The 16,052-nt window shown below is 43.4% G+C and overlaps 1 protein-coding gene across 6 annotated transcripts in view; it reads left to right on the top strand.

Moving 5' to 3' along the window:
* Nucleotides 1–13,034, top strand: part of LOC116994136 (ankyrin repeat domain-containing protein 6-like) — an 87,644-nt gene extending 74,610 nt beyond the window's left edge. For 4 of the 6 annotated variants that reach the window (XM_033055599.2, XM_033055596.2, XM_033055598.2 and 1 more), the window contains 11 exons: nucleotides 2,013–2,111; nucleotides 2,984–3,082; nucleotides 4,641–4,739; nucleotides 4,966–5,043; nucleotides 5,849–5,953; nucleotides 6,200–6,340; nucleotides 6,570–6,746; nucleotides 8,455–8,607; nucleotides 9,157–9,270; nucleotides 11,021–11,360; nucleotides 12,405–13,034. In XM_033055599.2, the coding sequence (XP_032911490.1) occupies nucleotides 2,013–2,111; nucleotides 2,984–3,082; nucleotides 4,641–4,739; nucleotides 4,966–5,043; nucleotides 5,849–5,953; nucleotides 6,200–6,340; nucleotides 6,570–6,746; nucleotides 8,455–8,607; nucleotides 9,157–9,270; nucleotides 11,021–11,360; nucleotides 12,405–12,964 (1,965 nt within the window). In that variant the 3' untranslated portion in view covers nucleotides 12,965–13,034. The remainder of the gene's footprint in view (nucleotides 1–2,012; nucleotides 2,112–2,983; nucleotides 3,083–4,640; nucleotides 4,740–4,965; nucleotides 5,044–5,848; nucleotides 5,954–6,199; nucleotides 6,341–6,569; nucleotides 6,747–8,454; nucleotides 8,608–9,156; nucleotides 9,271–11,020; nucleotides 11,361–12,404) is intronic. The other 2 variants (XM_033055600.1, XM_033055601.1) reach the window with 2 other exon arrangements.
* Nucleotides 13,035–16,052: the final 3,018 nt, after the last annotated feature.

Here is a 16,052-nt window from a genome sequence, read left to right as displayed (position 1 = left end):
TGTGGGCTTAAGATGCAAGTCTGGTTATCCTGCATGCTTGGGTGCCTCGGGGAATTAGAAGATTTAGCTTACAATCCAGTTTAAGTCAGCTGGAGGCAACCTCTCTGGGAAAGTATGTGCACAAAATAGCTCAGCAGGGTTGATGACTGAAATATGACTGGCAAACTTAAATACTGCCTGAGCAGCTCCTGTGCTAGTCTTTGATGTCTTACCCTTTGCATTTCACTCTTTGGGTGGTTTTTAATGGACAAGATATATTCTCAGGAGCTGCTGAAAAATGTGGGAATCATGCATGCTTGCACGTGCTTTTACCCCCTTTGTTTTCAAGAAAAATGAACAGCTTAAGTCTACTTAATCCCAAAATGGTTTCTCTGTTCTCTCAGCTTTTTGTGTTACTGATGACAAGGCATTATCATTTTGACAGCTTTTCTGGCAGCCAGGGTTGAGTGCCATGTGCAGGAGCATCCCACAGTCTGTTGACTTATACCTGGGCATTGTGTGATTTTGGATGAATGGGACAGATATGGGCTGCTGGGTTTGCCAAACCTGTAAAGCAGCAGAAGATGGGAAGGATTTGACACTGTGTTTTGGGTAGCTGTATTCCTTCTACACAGCAGTCACCCTGGAGGTGCAGTTTATTTTCATTTAATTTTTCTTAATAAAACCTTTTCTGCTGTGATAGCTCATCCAGTGAGATCAGTCATAGCCTTATTTTTAGATTCTCCATCAGTCTGTACATTTCAGTGAAGATTCCCAGACTGGTACAACTTGAACCCTCTCTCCCTGTCAGAAGTTGGTGAGAGATTTGTCACCCCATGGGAGATGAGTTAGATGAGCCACTCTGTGAACTCTGACCCTTGGCACTGTGATTCTTCCAGAACTGAGGTCCTTACTGCCACACAGGACCTCAGCCTTCCCACCAGGGCCAACCTGAAAATGATAAAGGCATTGCAGAGACTTTTCAGAGATAAACCTGTGAGGGAAAAAATTGGCACTTAAACACAGTTTATCTGAGAAGAAAAATGTTCATGTCTGCCACATCTTAGAGACTACATTCACGTCTGTAATATGGAAGGCCTAAGACCGCATATAAGAGTTGGCTTTGACCTGTGTCTTGAAAGCAAGGGGGACAAATCAAAGGACACAATCAAGGTGAGCAGGCAGTTTAGTACGCCTGGTGAACCTTTTTACTGGAGGTGATTTAATTTCTAGCTCCTAAGAGGCAAAAATCCTGAATGTTTTTAGACTAAAAAAAGCCAAATGCTGCCAGAAAAACTTGTCAGACCAATAAAACTTGTCATAAAATCGTTCACAGTGTTAGAAAGACAATACACAAGCCAGCACTTCTTTGATTTCTGCACATTTTCTTCTTTGAGGAACCACAGCATGTGATTCTCTGGGGCTTGGGTGGCTTTTTGCCCTCCTTTCCCATTTTGGCTGGAGATTAGTATGCCTCCTGAACATCAAAGCTTCTGGATAGCCTAAAATCTGTATCCTGCCCAGTGAGAGCACCTACAGACTCAGCCAGACTGCAGGCTGGTTTGTGTTACAGTCATAAGGAGACAGGAGTTGTGACCCTGGTCGGCTCAATGCCCTGCAGCACTCATGACTGGGATCAAAGGTCCTGTGCCATGGCAGTTTGGTTTTTTGTGTCTGCTTTTTGTGTTTGTGTCGAGAAACCCGAAACACAAAAATTGCAGTTCTTTAAATTAAATATTTAACACTGCTGTTTGAGACTAAAGAATGAGAGAGTTTCTAGAGTTCTGTAAACAGATTTGACCAATGCAGATATCATTATACTGTCCTATTTCTGCCTTTGTTATATGCCAGATAAGCCACTGCCAGAATGAAGCGGGGATTTCAGTCTCCAGGTTCATTCATCTCACATTTTTGTGAGACAGTTTCCCACCCTTGGGTGGATCTTCTTGTGCAAAGATCTGTGAGGTTTTATATTTCAATGCTTATGTCCAATTTCTAAATGTGGTTTTTATATTTTCCTGTATTTCTCTAAGGCAGGTAACACACCTCTTCACCTGGCTTGCCAGAATAGCCATTCCCAGAGTACTCGTGTTTTGTTACTTGGAGGATCTCGAGCAGACCTCAAAAATAATGTGAGTTTTGGGAATAACATGTTAATTTTTGTGTGACTTTGTTTTAACTTGTAGAAATACTCAGAAAGGCTTTAAGTGATGATTTTATTATAAATTATATTGAAAACACCCCACTACCCAACCATTGTATTCATCATGCACAGGAATGCTTTTGGTAGGACTGAGTGATGCAGTACTGTACCATCTCTTGAGCAAGGATAGAAGGAGCCAAATGGGGTTTTGCTGTTTCACAGACAGTGGTGAAAGGCCTCAGATCTGCAAAACATATATTCCGTGTGTCAGTCTGTCAAATGAGGTAGATTCAAGGTCTCAAACAGCTTTCCTCCTATTTTATAATGATTCTGGAATGATAGATTAAAAAACCAAACAATCTACAAAAGAAAGCCAGATATTTTTGCCCTGCTTGATAACAAAGTGGGCAGAGAAATTGAACCCTGTGGGGTTTTTGCACAAGTGTCACCCTTCATGGGAATGCTGCTATGGCTGCCACTCATGCTTTCTACATTATGTGGAACCCTAAGCTGAGATTCCAAATTGCATTGGTTTGGGGTTCAGAAGAACAGATTTAATGGGAAAATATAACTAACTCGGGGTTTGTAGTGCCAGTAAAACAGCATTTTATTTTTCCAGTACTTCCCATCAGTAGTTAAAGAATTCATGCTCTCACCTTGCCTGACCCCAGCTCTTGCTAACCTTTCCCACCCATAATAGCAGATTTTGTACTGCAGAGAAGACAGCATTGCTGTTCTGTGGAGATGTGTGGTGTTTACTGCTCTTCCTGATTTAATAGGATTATTTCATCCCTGAACATCATGACAAGTACAGGCTTTCTCACTGTGATTACATGCTCAGAGCTTTGTTTCTGTTTGCAGGCAGGAGATACCTGTCTGCATGTGGCTGCTCGTTATAATCACTTGCCCATCATTAGGGTGCTGCTCAGTGCTTTCTGTTCTGTCCATGAAAAGAACCAGGTCAGTGCATGAACCTCATTGTGACTCTGTGCCCTTTGCATATGGCCAGTTGTTGGGAAGAGTAATTCCTACCCAAGTAATCCTGCTTCACTCTGTGTGTTCCACAGTACCACCAAATGCCTAAGCTTTTAAGAATAGCCTTAAAGTAATGGCATATCAGTGGTTTATTATTTTGCCATCGCATTTACATTATTTCTTTACTGCATTGCTTATTTATGAGGTGATTTAATGGTCTTATAGCCATTACAGAGACATTGTGAAGCACAACTCACTGACATTTAGTTGCTATTAAAGTGTGAATTCGTCTGGAATACTTTTATTTGCTGCATTTTGCAGCAGAGGGAATTAAGAGGACATAAAAGTGAAGACAAAGCATGCTCTAAATTCAAAGCAATGATTAGTCCAGCCTAGGATTAATCACCCATAGTTGTTTTATAGGGAAGTAATTGATTGCTGTACCTATAGCATAGCCTAATTGGGTGGTAGAAGGGAATGAAATTAGGACATTAAAACATGTTAAATCTGCTAAATAAACATATTATGTGGTGCTTACCCACATTTTCTCATGTTCCTGGGAAATCTTGCATGTGTAGTTGAGGATCATAAAGATGTTTTCTGACCTGTACATTTAATGTTCTTTCTTCACTATGAGATATTATAGCAAACAAAATGGGTTTCAGCATATTAAATTTACCTATGTAATTATATTTGGAAATGAGTTTTTTAACTTGCAATATGAGCTACTGAATGTTAAGATCAACTGGTATGAACCTGGCCCAGAGAGACTTCTTTTCCCAGCACTACCCAAAGTTGTTCCATATTTGCCCATAGAATTATTTGATTTAGGAGCACACCTCATCTAAATTAGCAACAGGCACTAGTCCTGAGGAATTCTAATTTTACAAAGGCAAAATGCAAGACCAGGGGTACAGGAAGGCATTATACACATGTCTGGTCTCACTTGAACAGTTGCTGGCTCTGTTACCAGTGCCCAAATCTGATCACAGCTGTCTTCACCTCACTGCACCAGGACAAGGGCAGGGCAGTGTGTTAGTGCTGGACCCAGATTGCCTCCTGGCTCTGATCCAAAATCAGCTTTCCTGAGGGACCCTGTGAAGAGAATGCCAACCATCTTGCTGCTGGTACTTACCTAAGTATTTCTGAGTAATGTGATACGTGACCACCTGCGCACCAAATAATCAAACCTGGGGAAAAAAAAGAAAAGATTGTGGTGGGAAAACTTGTTCTACCCTCAGATGTCATATCCATTTGCTGGAGGTAGAGCCAAGCTGCATCATGTGTCACTTGGTTTAGATAAATCAGATCACCAGCCCCCCAGCTGCATTTCTCAAACCCAGGCTGAAGTAGCTCTTTGCCCCTCCTGTCATCTTCCTCCCCACTCATTTTTTATTGACCAGGCCTTATTTAAGCTTAGTTGTTGCATCGCTAAGTGTAGGCTTTTTTAATCTCTGAGTATCTTTTAGGAAGCTGTGAATTCTGTAGGGTGAGACCCAAGGACTAGTGTCACAAGTTTTGTTTTCTGCTTTCTGACTTGCAGGCAGGGGATACTGCACTCCATGTAGCTGCTGCTCTAAATCACAAGAAGGTGGTGAAGCTCTTGCTGGAGGCAGGGGCTGATGCATCCGTTGTCAACAATGTAAGCAGGACACGGAGTTTCTTTGGTATTTTATATTAATTTTATATTAATGAAGAGTCCCTTCAACATACTTGGTTGTGAAGTGTTGCATTTTATTTGGGTATATTAACGCAATTTGTCACTTTACTCTTGTGTGTGCAGAGTATGTACTGAACTTGGTTAGAGAAATTCCATGTTTCCAGTAGCTTGTGTTTTCAAGGAAATGCTGTTTCCTTTTTTCTCTCAGGCAGGCCAGACCCCTCTAGAGGTTGCCAGACAGCACAATAACCCCGAAGTTGCACTCCTGCTCACTAAAGCATCACAGGTACATGAAACATCTCTCCCCAGCACACACATGGAGCTGACGCCACTTAATCCTGGGAGGCTGCATCTCCTGCTCCTTGTCTTCTGCTGTGAAAGGTTCCTACATTTCTGCTGGCATTGTGGGCTAGGCTCAGGTCTATTGACATAGAGCCTTTCAGCCCCCAGGGTGAGCAAGGTGTGCAGATTAAGCCTCAGCATGAAGTGCTGTCAGAGGTCTCTGTGTCCTGACTGGCAGAGGATGGAGCAGTCAGAAGCACTTGTTCCTTGCAGTGGCCCAGGGGTTAGAAAGTTGCCCTGTACCAAGCAGCACCTGAGTTGTGTCACTCTGTTGTGTGCCTCAGGCATATCCCATCCACAGAAGAGCGGGTAGCACTGGAGTATGCTTTGCAATGGGGACAAAATGTTTATGTCCTGTTTATACTTTGCAGCTGTGTGTGAAATGGTGCAATGCTCTTCAGGCCAGAAGGCAGAAGGTCATGAGACTAGGCACAATCCTTGCCCTCCTCTTCCTTGTCACCTCTTCATGAAAAGGGCTGGGCTTGGCTTGGGAACCAGCCCAAGGACAGCAGAGGAGGTGCTCACCCTTCTAGGGGACAGCAGAGTGCCACAACAGATTGAGCTCAGTGCTGGTGCATTTTCACAGCCATAGACATGCACGTTGCTTGGCTCACCAGTGTCCATCTGGCAGTGCACTCTCCTTTATCCGTTGCCTTTCAGACTGACAAGGAAAAGGTCTGCTCTTTTACTTGTCTTCTGTGGTAGGAAAGAGCATGACATCACCGAGTAACTGTGTGTTGTGTTGTCAGGTCTCGCGTTTTAACCGTGGGAGAAGCCTGAGGAAGAAGAGAGAGAGGCTGAAGGAGGAAAGGAGGGCTCAGTCGGTGCCACGGGATGAAGTGGTACAGAGCAAGGTACAGCCTGGCATTACCAGCTGGATCTGCTGTGAGGAGGGACTGTCACGAAAACCCACTGAGGACTCAGTCTGTTTGGCACCATCACTTGTGCGTGGCCCCAGCAGCTGCCCAAGGCAGTCTGTCATGCTCTGCTGCTAAAGCATTTCCCATTCACACATGCAGAGCAGCTTAAAGCTGGGCAATCAAAGAGGCTCCTTTTCCCCATCTCTGCAACTGCTCTGAACTCCCTGTCTTTGCTTCAAGCAGGGCAGTGTCTCAGCTGCTGATGACACACCAAGCAGTGACCAGCCCCCAGAGAGGAAGAACAATCTGAAGGATAAACCCCGGTCAGCCTCACCAGATCCCAAAGGGAAAAAGAGCAAAAAGAAAAAGCCAAAGGAAAAGGTATCAGTAGATTCAAAACAGCAGAGAGAAAGAAGGGATAGCTGTTCAGAGGTGGTGTGGGTCCCTTTGGTGTCTTGTGGCAGCAGCCCCACCATGCTCCTGGGGCAGAGATAGTTTTCAGATAAAAGTGATTTTCACTGTAATTGTCACAGTGGATTTGGCCCATTCCCACCAGGAACAGTTCACCAAGGTGCTCATATAGGCAAAACAGTGTGTGTATGTTATGCAGGTTTCAGCACTCTCGGACCCCATCTCCCCAGCTGATCAGCAAACACTCCCTCAGCCCCAGAAGAACGTGCCTAAGCGCAGAAGTAAACACCACTGCTCCTCTCCACCCCCTCCCCACGAGGTCCGAGCCTACCAGCTCTACACGCTGTACCGAGGAAAGGACGGGAAGGTGATGCAGGTGAGCCACTGCCCCCAGAGGGAGACACTGCGAGCAGCCTGTGGAGCTGGGACACAAGTAATGCATAGAAAATACGCTCCACTTAACTGCACTCTGAAATAATGACTTGAGAATGGTTTTCCTTGCTTGGGCTTCAGCTGCTTTCTGGGTTGTGCAACATGTCTTTGGGTATTCTGTGTTTACTGCGGGCAGATTTCTATAGAAACTGGTAAACAAATAAACCTGGAGCTACCAGGCCACGTGCATTTATTCCAGTTTGGAGAATAATATTTTAGTTACTTTATTGCACAATTAATTACCAGTAGACATTTATAAGAAAGATAAAAACAGTCATTAAATTATCCTGTAGACACTGTAGACATCTGTATTGTTGTCTTAATATTACCCTCCTCTACTCCTGGAAGGTCTGTCCTTTTATTTCCTTAGCTTCCCGCATCCATACATTCATCAGCTCTTGTCAGTCCCTGAAGGTCTGAAGACCATTCAAGTAAGACTGCAAGGGTTTTTACTGGTTGTTTACTGCTTTCCAACCTCTCCTCATAACGTTTGAGAAATTTCCAGAGGGGGTGCTATGGATTTATCCTACAGCAGTCACCAGGAAGGCTGAGGGACCTTTCATATATTAAAAGGATGAAGGAACAGAGAGGTGCAGAAAGGCTTGGGGAGTGGAGAGATGCAGAAAGCAGACAGGACTTGTATACAAATCTCATCTATTCACAAAGATTACCTTAATAGAGCTAGACTCCCATAGAGTATTTCCTAAAATACATGACACTCCTTTCTCATTTTCTTTTTCGCTTGTCTGTCTTCTTTGATGCCTTGAGGCCATGAATAGCAAACATAATTTCTGAAGTATGTGTACTTCTGAAGCTTTCTTAGGTACTCAGCAAACCACCACCCACCTTTCCCTGCCAAGGGAGTAACCCCCAGTTTATGAAACACTGCTGTGGGGCTAAAGAAAAAAGGGAGGTTCCTCTGCAGTCAGATTCAGAGCAGCTGCTTAGGCCTACTGGCACAGCCCCTGAAGGAGCCAGTTTCTGCCTTTGGGCTGCAGAGGAAGCTGATGAGGTTTAGCTGTCCTCCCTTAAGGGAGTCTTTTGTGACCATCTCCCTGAGAGATTTAAATGTGGTCAGTGCTGCTGCCCTTGCAGAGGGACCATGGGATGGTGCCACATGAGTCAAAGGCAGGCAGAGGAGTGCCCAGCAGGCAAGGGGCAGCTGAATGCCAGGAGGGTGAGGGTAAACGGAAGAAGCCAGGCCTTGCCATTCAGTACTGAAAAAGGCCAGAGCACGTGATTGGTATTAGGTTAAAAAGCAAATGCACACAACCCACGCACATCCACAAAATCAGGTTTGGTTTTTTTTTTTTCCAATTGAGAATTACAGCTTTGAGACACAGGGTATAGGCCTGTGATGTATTCCCTCAGCCAGCACCCAGGATCTGAGCTCAATGCTGCTTGTAGCCCCAGTGAAATCAGCACTGCTGTGTTAGGGTGTGTCCATACACATCAGATCAATCCTTGTGTAGGCTGTGCCTTTTCAACTAACAGCCCATTTGCTGAGCTGCTGTAAGATACTGTCAGGAGGGTGAGGTACAGGACATGGGACAGAAGAACCGAAGACTGACTGAAGGTCGCTGTGATAATGTTCCAAGTGTGCTAAGAGGGTGGTGGGGTGTAGCAGGTAAATGTATTTTCACTCCTTTCAGGCACCTATAAATGGATGTCGTTGTGAGCCCCTGATAAATAAACTGGAGAATCAGCTGGAGGCAACAGTGGAAGAGATAAAAGCTGAGCTTGGGACAGTACAAGATAAAATGAATATTAAGCTGGGCCAGATGGAAAGCAAAACTCAACATCAAGTAAGAACATGACCTGAAGTTCTTCTTGCCTATATGATTTAGAATCATATAATTAACTTAATTAATATTTTCATTGTAATGATTCGTTTTTTGCTTCTTGTGTTGTAAAAGCAAACCTGAACTCCAATACTCAAGTCCAGGGAACCGTGACATTCCACTGGGAACTGATGTTGCAAACTAGGGTCTTGAGAAAAAACACATTTAATGTGTTAAGTGGTGTCTGGTGCTTCTTCAGACAATGAACCTTAAGGGCTTCAGCCATTAAGAGGGAAAGAAGGCAGTCCTATGACTGGTCAGTTCATAATTGTTAAAATCCCTCTTGCTGAATTATGTATGCATTGAGATTCAAGATCCTCTAAATTAATTTTATTTTTAATTTAATACTTATTAATTGGTAATTTTGTGATTGAGCCTCCTTGCAAGCTACATCTAATTGTAGTTGGCAGCATTCCTAGAAACAAAGATTGAAAAACAGACTGTACAGGGTTCACAGATGGGAGTTCGGTTTCTAACATGATGATCTCAGCTGAACATTGTTTTTCCCCACAGCTCCGAGTTTTGGACAAGCTCATGGCCGAGCGACTGTCGGCAGAGAGGACAGAGTGCCTTCACCGCCTGCAGCAGCACGCGGAGCTGGAAAAGAGTGAGGGGGAGAAGCGGCAGGTAGGGCTTGAAACAGCTACTCCCCTACTCCCTCTTAGTCCATCCCCTGGTATGTCAGCTCAGGAGTTTCATTCCAGCAAGCAAAAGATATTAGAGATGTGTCACATCTGTTCAAACAGGGAAAAGAGCTTCAAAGTCCAAATTATTCCTACCCACCATCTTAGTCACTAAGCCAAATTTATGAAGTTTTTGCATTAGAAATGAGGAATGTGAAATCCAGTCCCACTGCTGTTATTTAATTTGGTGTGTCTCTAGTGTGGGTTCTGCAACAAAATACCATTTTTCTAACATAGTGATTTGCAAAAATTTCCAGCACTAAATTTTTCACAGTTGTGCTTTCCACTTTTGCTTCATTAGAGGACATAGGCAGAAACATATCCAAATAGTAAAACAGGCTAAGATCTGTGCTGTTTCTTTTCCTTCTCATCCATTTGATTGTGCGCCCTGGGAATCTCTCCCTTCTTCTCTATCTGATCTTTTTACCCCCATGTATTTTATAAAAGGGTTCTTTTCTCTGATGTTAGCAGCATGGCACCATCTCCAAGCTGTGTATTACTGCCAATAGGAAAGTCCTTTTTTGTATTCTTGTTCAACCAGCAGTACAAGAACTGCTCCTATAGAGATCCAGCTCTTGCCCTTCCAGCTTCTGCAAAAACTCACGCTTTAAAACCTTCTGAGATATTTGTGTTTCTCCACTCACACAGGTGAATTTAAAATATAGTTTGTTTTCTCATTGTTGGTATTCTTCCAAGAATTGAGAAATACACTTTGTGCTAGAGAAATGTCATGAGTGTTTTTAAGACCATTCCAAATCCATGTAAGAAGACTGACAGATGTGATAATCCTTGCATAGATACTGGTCAAGATACTTGGGTCTAACATCCACCATACACTCTTCACCAATGAAAAGTACTTACCAAACTAAGGCAGCTTTAATTTTTATTTTATAAAAGACAGAAGTATTTTATTGGCTTCTGAACATCTAGGCTTGTGCTCCATCTCCTTGTAATCTCCATTTAAGACACAAGATGCTGGAGTGATACATCAGTGAATTGAATTAAGTGATATCAGCTGCTCCTGCTCAGTTGGGTCTGATTGAAACATCTGAAAAAACAGAATTGGGCTTTACTAAACACACTGACTGGACATCTTTGTGCCTAGGAGGGCCTGACCTAAATTCATGATGTCATATGAACAACAGGGTGAAAAGAGCTACTCCTGTTTTAAATGATTTAAATCCATCTGCAGCTGACACTTATTAAACATCTGTGTAATCTGAAAGCTGTTACTGATTTATCATTTAGTGGGGGACTCACCTTCATCACTGGATGAATAGAGAAGCAGAGGTTGGTAGTTGTATAAAGCTGTTCCCCGGCAGTGTCTAATTTGAATTTCGTTCTTATAAATGCCCATGTGGTGTTCTTGCACTTAAAAGGTACCATTGACTGTATGATTAAACAAGTCATCCCTGATAGAGAATTCAGAGTTGCATTGGAAGTAGCATATTCATATCTAAGAGGTGGTAGCTTATACTAAAGAGCCTGCCTTTCATAAGCTAGTGCATATTTTCCACCTTTTTTGATCTGCAGTCTTTTAAATATTCCCAGTGGCAGCATGCACATCTGAACAGGGAGTCTAAGCCCACAGATACCCAGCTTGCTTCTCTCTGTCCCTGCCACATGTCCTCAGCAGCCCAGGAACAATAGGATCTCATCACAGGATCATGTCATTTACGGTCTCTTTCTGATAGATTTCCTTGGTTGATGAGCTGAAGACCTGGTGCTTGTTGAAGATTCAGAATCTGGAGCTCAAGCTTTCTGGAGACTCCAGGTCATCAAGACCAAAATCAACTTTGTCCACTTGTGAGTCTCTCACTGAGACCCTGGATACTGACAACCCCCACAGTGCCAAGGACTGTAAAGCCAACCAGCCTGTGCTGCAGTCAGAGGGCTCCCACCAGCATTCCTATATCACACTTCCAAATAGCCTCTTGGAAGATGGGGGAAGGAGCAGAGGCCAGATGCCAGAACAAAGCTTTGGGCAACACTTTTGCGTTAAACAAGATGGAGCATTGGGTACAACCATGCCAGGTACTTAGCTGTCATATCCATTCAAGGGCAAACTGAGGGGTACTTGTATTATTACTACTACGTAATTCTGGTGGTGTGCTTTCCCCCCTCCATATGCCTAATGTCTTGGGATTTGAATTCACTTCAAGGCAGCCACTGGGAATATTTTAAGAGGTGGCTGAGTGGAATTCCACTGGCTGTTCCTGATGCTTGCACTATGTCTTTGAAGCAAAAGTCCTTTGGTGCTTTGAATAACTCTTGGCCCTGGAAGCTTTTGAGGAAAAAAAGAAAAGAAATGTGCAGAACAACCAGGTGTCCACAGCAAAGTAGAATGCTGTCTGAGCCCTGGCTTCTGTAAAACATAATGTATATGTTCCCTAAATGCTATGCCAAGTGAACAGATATGGATGTCCCATCAAATAGAAAGGCATATAAGAAATCTTGTGCTTGAGTGTGAGCTATTCTGCACTGGAACAGTTCAAAAGCATAGAAATGTGTGACCTTTCCAAAATTACCAGGACTTCCAGTTTTTTAGAAGCAGGTAGTTCACAAATATCAGCAGACACAACCTACTTTGGAAATCTAGACTGATACTTGCTACATCTCCTTCTGACAAAGTCACAGAATCACAGAATGGTTTGGGTTGGAAGGGACCCTAAAGATTATCTCGTTCCACCCGCCCCTGCAATGCGTAGGAACATTTTCCACTGTACCAGGTTGCTCAGAGCCACATCCAGCCTGGCCTTCTGGGGATGGGGCAACTACTTCTCTGGGTAACCTGTGCCAGTGCCTCACAGTGAAGAATTTTTGGCTAATATTTATGTCCTTTGCCTGTTGTCCATCTGTAGCCCCACCGCTGCAATGTAGCACCTCACTGTCTGTGCCAGCTTTTCTCCTCTAATGACTTTTTATTACATCACCTGACTGTGAAGATCTGATGAACTAGTATAAGCCTGTACAAGGTACACACAAAACCCCATCGTTCATTAAACAATGAGGTCTTGTGAGTGCTAAAAAAAATGCTTAGAGCTTTTCTTACTGTATTGTCTATAATTTATTCTGTAGGTACAGAGCAACAGGTAGTGGCTGGTGGACCAGTTTCTTCTTCTGCCCCTGCTCAAGATGTCAGGCCAAAGGACAAAGCTGTGAGTGCCAGCACGTTTCACAGGTTCCAGCAGGACCTGCCCTCCTCTGAGCTTTCGGGCTCCAAATTAAGACACGTTAAAGTTCAAGCTGCTTTGCAGCCTGTGACTGAACCTGCAAAGACTGAACCACAGAGTGGCTACTTCATCGACAAAGGAACTCAGACGAAAAAGTCCAGCAAAAGTGGGCAGTCGAGGCACAAAGCTCTGCACCATGCCGGGGCACAGCAGGGCCAGGAGCAGCAGCCCTCGGCCCCGCCTGCCCCTCCGCTCAGAGACACCTCCCAGGCCCTGGAGATAACCCAGTATTTCTTCGAGGCCGTTTCCACACAGATGGAGAAGTGGTACGAGCGGAAGATAGAAGAAGCCCGGTGCCAAGCGAACCAGAGAGCGCAGCAAGACAAAGCTGCGCTCAAGGAGCACATCAAATGCTTAGAAGAGGAGCTGAGCAAATTAAGGACTAAGGTGCAGAAAGAGAGCTAGCACCTGCCAGGCAGGTGATCAAGAAACAGGACTCATTTTCGAGCCTGCTGTATGAGAATTTGGAATATTGATAGATGTATGTAGTGCCTGTTACATCCAAACACAACACTCTATTTCAGGAGTTGAAATAACTGTGGAAACTCCATAACTGAGGAGAGTTCATATGCAAACTATATTGATAACAAAGAGATGCTGCAGATCAGATCCTTTCTTTGTTATTTCCAAGAGTCTTTCAATATTGCACTCTCAGTTTCCAGATGCTGCTTGAAACCAAACTGCATTAGTAACCAAAACTGCTTTCTGAAAAGGGAATTCCCCTAATTCCACACAGGACACAGAGTAGAGGGTTCTACTGTATACCACATGTAAACATGTTGTGATACCAGTACTGAAATAAATCCAGGATGTTTGAAAGCTTTTGACAGAATTACTTAGTAATGAAGGGCTATTGATCCTATTTTAGATACTCCCAGGGCCTCTCTTTAGTCAGTGGAGAGGAACAAAAGAACCCACTCCAGTTAAAAGCCCAGGCAGATGACAGATGCAGGCTTCCAGCTAGGAGAGGGCAAGGCACCCATGGAGGGTGATGCTAAGGTGACTCATCCCATCAGGTACAGAGGCTTCAGCTACCACTTTGCTTTTCTCTTGGTTTTCCATTATTAAAACAAATGCTAAATGTGATTTATTTTTTTAATGGTGTGGTTACACTATTTTTGGGGCTGTACTCAATAATCTGACTGAGTACTTCTGTTTAGGGCATGGATGGCAAGTATGTTACTGTAACTGTGGTCTATTTGTTAGGTTGAATGTTTATATAATCTTTTTTCCTTCAAGCAGGAAATAGCTGAATTGTCTACTATTGGAGAAGCTTGAAAAAGTCCTTTAGCTAAGGAAGTGAAAGCTTGCCTCTCTGTATTCAAATGTTTCTTTTTCTGTAGTCAGGACTTTTTCCCAGGCACCTTGTCCAGACTGTCTACCTTTGTTCCTCTGAATGATTCCTCCTCTGTTTTTTCCCCTTCTATCTCTAAAAAGGAGACCAAGCCCTGGTGAATCTACAGGTTTTAGGACAAACAGTCCCACAAAACAGTACTCAACATTTTACAAGTTTAATTGTTGTGTTTTGTTTTAAAATCAGAACTTTCCTTGACCAGTGCTGTCCATACTGACAGACTCCAAAAAATCTCAAGGCATTGTAACTATGGCATCTGCATCCCTTTAGGGTTTCTTCCTTACACATCTGAGAAGGCTCCATTAGATTCTGCTAGAAAAGTAAGCTTATTTACCAGATCATGATAGTTCCAACACAGAATGGTACTGTTATGCCAAGGAGAAAAATACTTTTTTTCTGTACTAAGGAGCTCTAAAATCAATACAAATTACTTTACAGTGTTGAAAAACTCCATTCACTAATGAGTAATTAAGCTTTTGTCTTCTTAGCAGATGTATAAAACAAAAAGAAGTCATATTATATAACAATATTTTTAAAATTCCTATTAATGCACTGTCACGACAAGAGAAGTGTATCTGCAGCTATGGAAATACTAGTTTTCTTGCTCCGACTTCTGTAGTCTAATATAGACACTTTGGTATGTTTACAGTTTTGTTTAAGCTACAGTAGGAATGCAGAAGCATGCTATTGAAGTTTTGTATCACCTGGCTGAAGTTAATGTTTTGCCAAGCAATTAAAGTAAGTGTTGCTCAGAAATGTGCGGTGTAACATTTTCTAGCCACAGAAATCTGACACAGTCCCCTCACTTGACTCAGAAGGGGGAGAAGATCAGACTTCAGCTGCTAAGCTTTTTGTTTGTGGTTATAGAACATGGAAATGGAGTCTGCCATCTGTGCCAAGGGAGGTAACATGGAAATGGAGTCTGCCATCTGTGCCAAGGGAGGTTGCAGAGACTGAGTGCTGTCTGTTGGCGGGTGCAGGTGCCCCTTTCAGAAGTTACAGGCACAGGGCTGAGTTGTGCACAGATCACACACACACTCCTGAGATTGGCCATGCTCAAGGGAGAGGCTGTGGCTTCAGCTCTACTTCCCATACAGACCACACTCATAGGTCCAAGTAATTTAAGTAAATCCAAGTAATTACCAAGTAATCTAAGGCAGTAACCATGCTGCAGGTTGCTGATTTTAGAGGTTCTCTGAAGCCAGTGAGTGTATGGTAAAAGAAAGGGAAGTATTTTCTGCTAATTCCTTTATATACCCTTCTCTTCTTCAAAACTGTGAAGGACTTTATAAAACAGGTGTGATCTACCTACCTTCTATTCAGGTAAATTTACTTACCCTTGCAGGCTGTACTTGGAGTCTTCAAGGCTTCTGGCTGGCAACTTTATCTTGGTAAACCCACAAAGCAGGAGCTGAAGAGCAGCAGCACTCAAGAGGTCAGCACCTGTCCAGGGCCCTACCTGTCAATCCTAGTTCTGGATCACTGCCCACTACCTGGAAACATACAAACTGGGAGTCAAAGGGGTAATGCAGGCTCCACGCCCTGAAAGTTGAGGCAGCAGGATAAAGTCTCCTGATTAAAGAACAGAAATCCAAGCACTGCCTGAAGGGGAAGGGAAGGCTACTGTGGTAACAGCCAACATTGATTAAGGCTGTTCAGTCAAAATACCTTTCTAAGCAGCACTTTCTCTTAACATGAAAAATAAATCCCATACACAAAAATGTTCTGTCACTCTGTTCTACCAGAAAATTTTTAACAAAATGTCGATTTTTAATGAAGCATTTTTAGATACGTATTTTTCAAATTGAAGCTCAGAGGCTTCAGTCTGTACACATCTGAACCAAAGCTCCTGCTTCCAACTGGGGTCGTTCCTCCTGTAGCCTGGAATTCTGTCCTGCTCCTTCCCTGGTGCCAGCGGTGATATTTGCTGCCAGTTTGTGCAGCTCAGCAACTCTGCAGAAAACCACCTTGAAAAGCAGGAGTGTTCCCTAAGGGAACTACAATAGCAGAGTGGAAGAGGGAAGAGTTCCTGCATGGCTTGGAATCACAACCTAAAAGAGTCAGGCATCAATCTACTGCTGCCCATGTAGTTATTTGGAAAAAATCCCCAGCTCATCCAGGCATTTTTAAATTATATGG

The sequence above is a fragment of the Catharus ustulatus genome, chromosome 3, assembly GCF_009819885.2.
Source record: "Catharus ustulatus isolate bCatUst1 chromosome 3, bCatUst1.pri.v2, whole genome shotgun sequence".
Lineage (NCBI taxonomy): Eukaryota > Metazoa > Chordata > Aves > Passeriformes > Turdidae > Catharus > Catharus ustulatus.
This window is presented reverse-complemented; position numbering and strand designations above follow the sequence as displayed.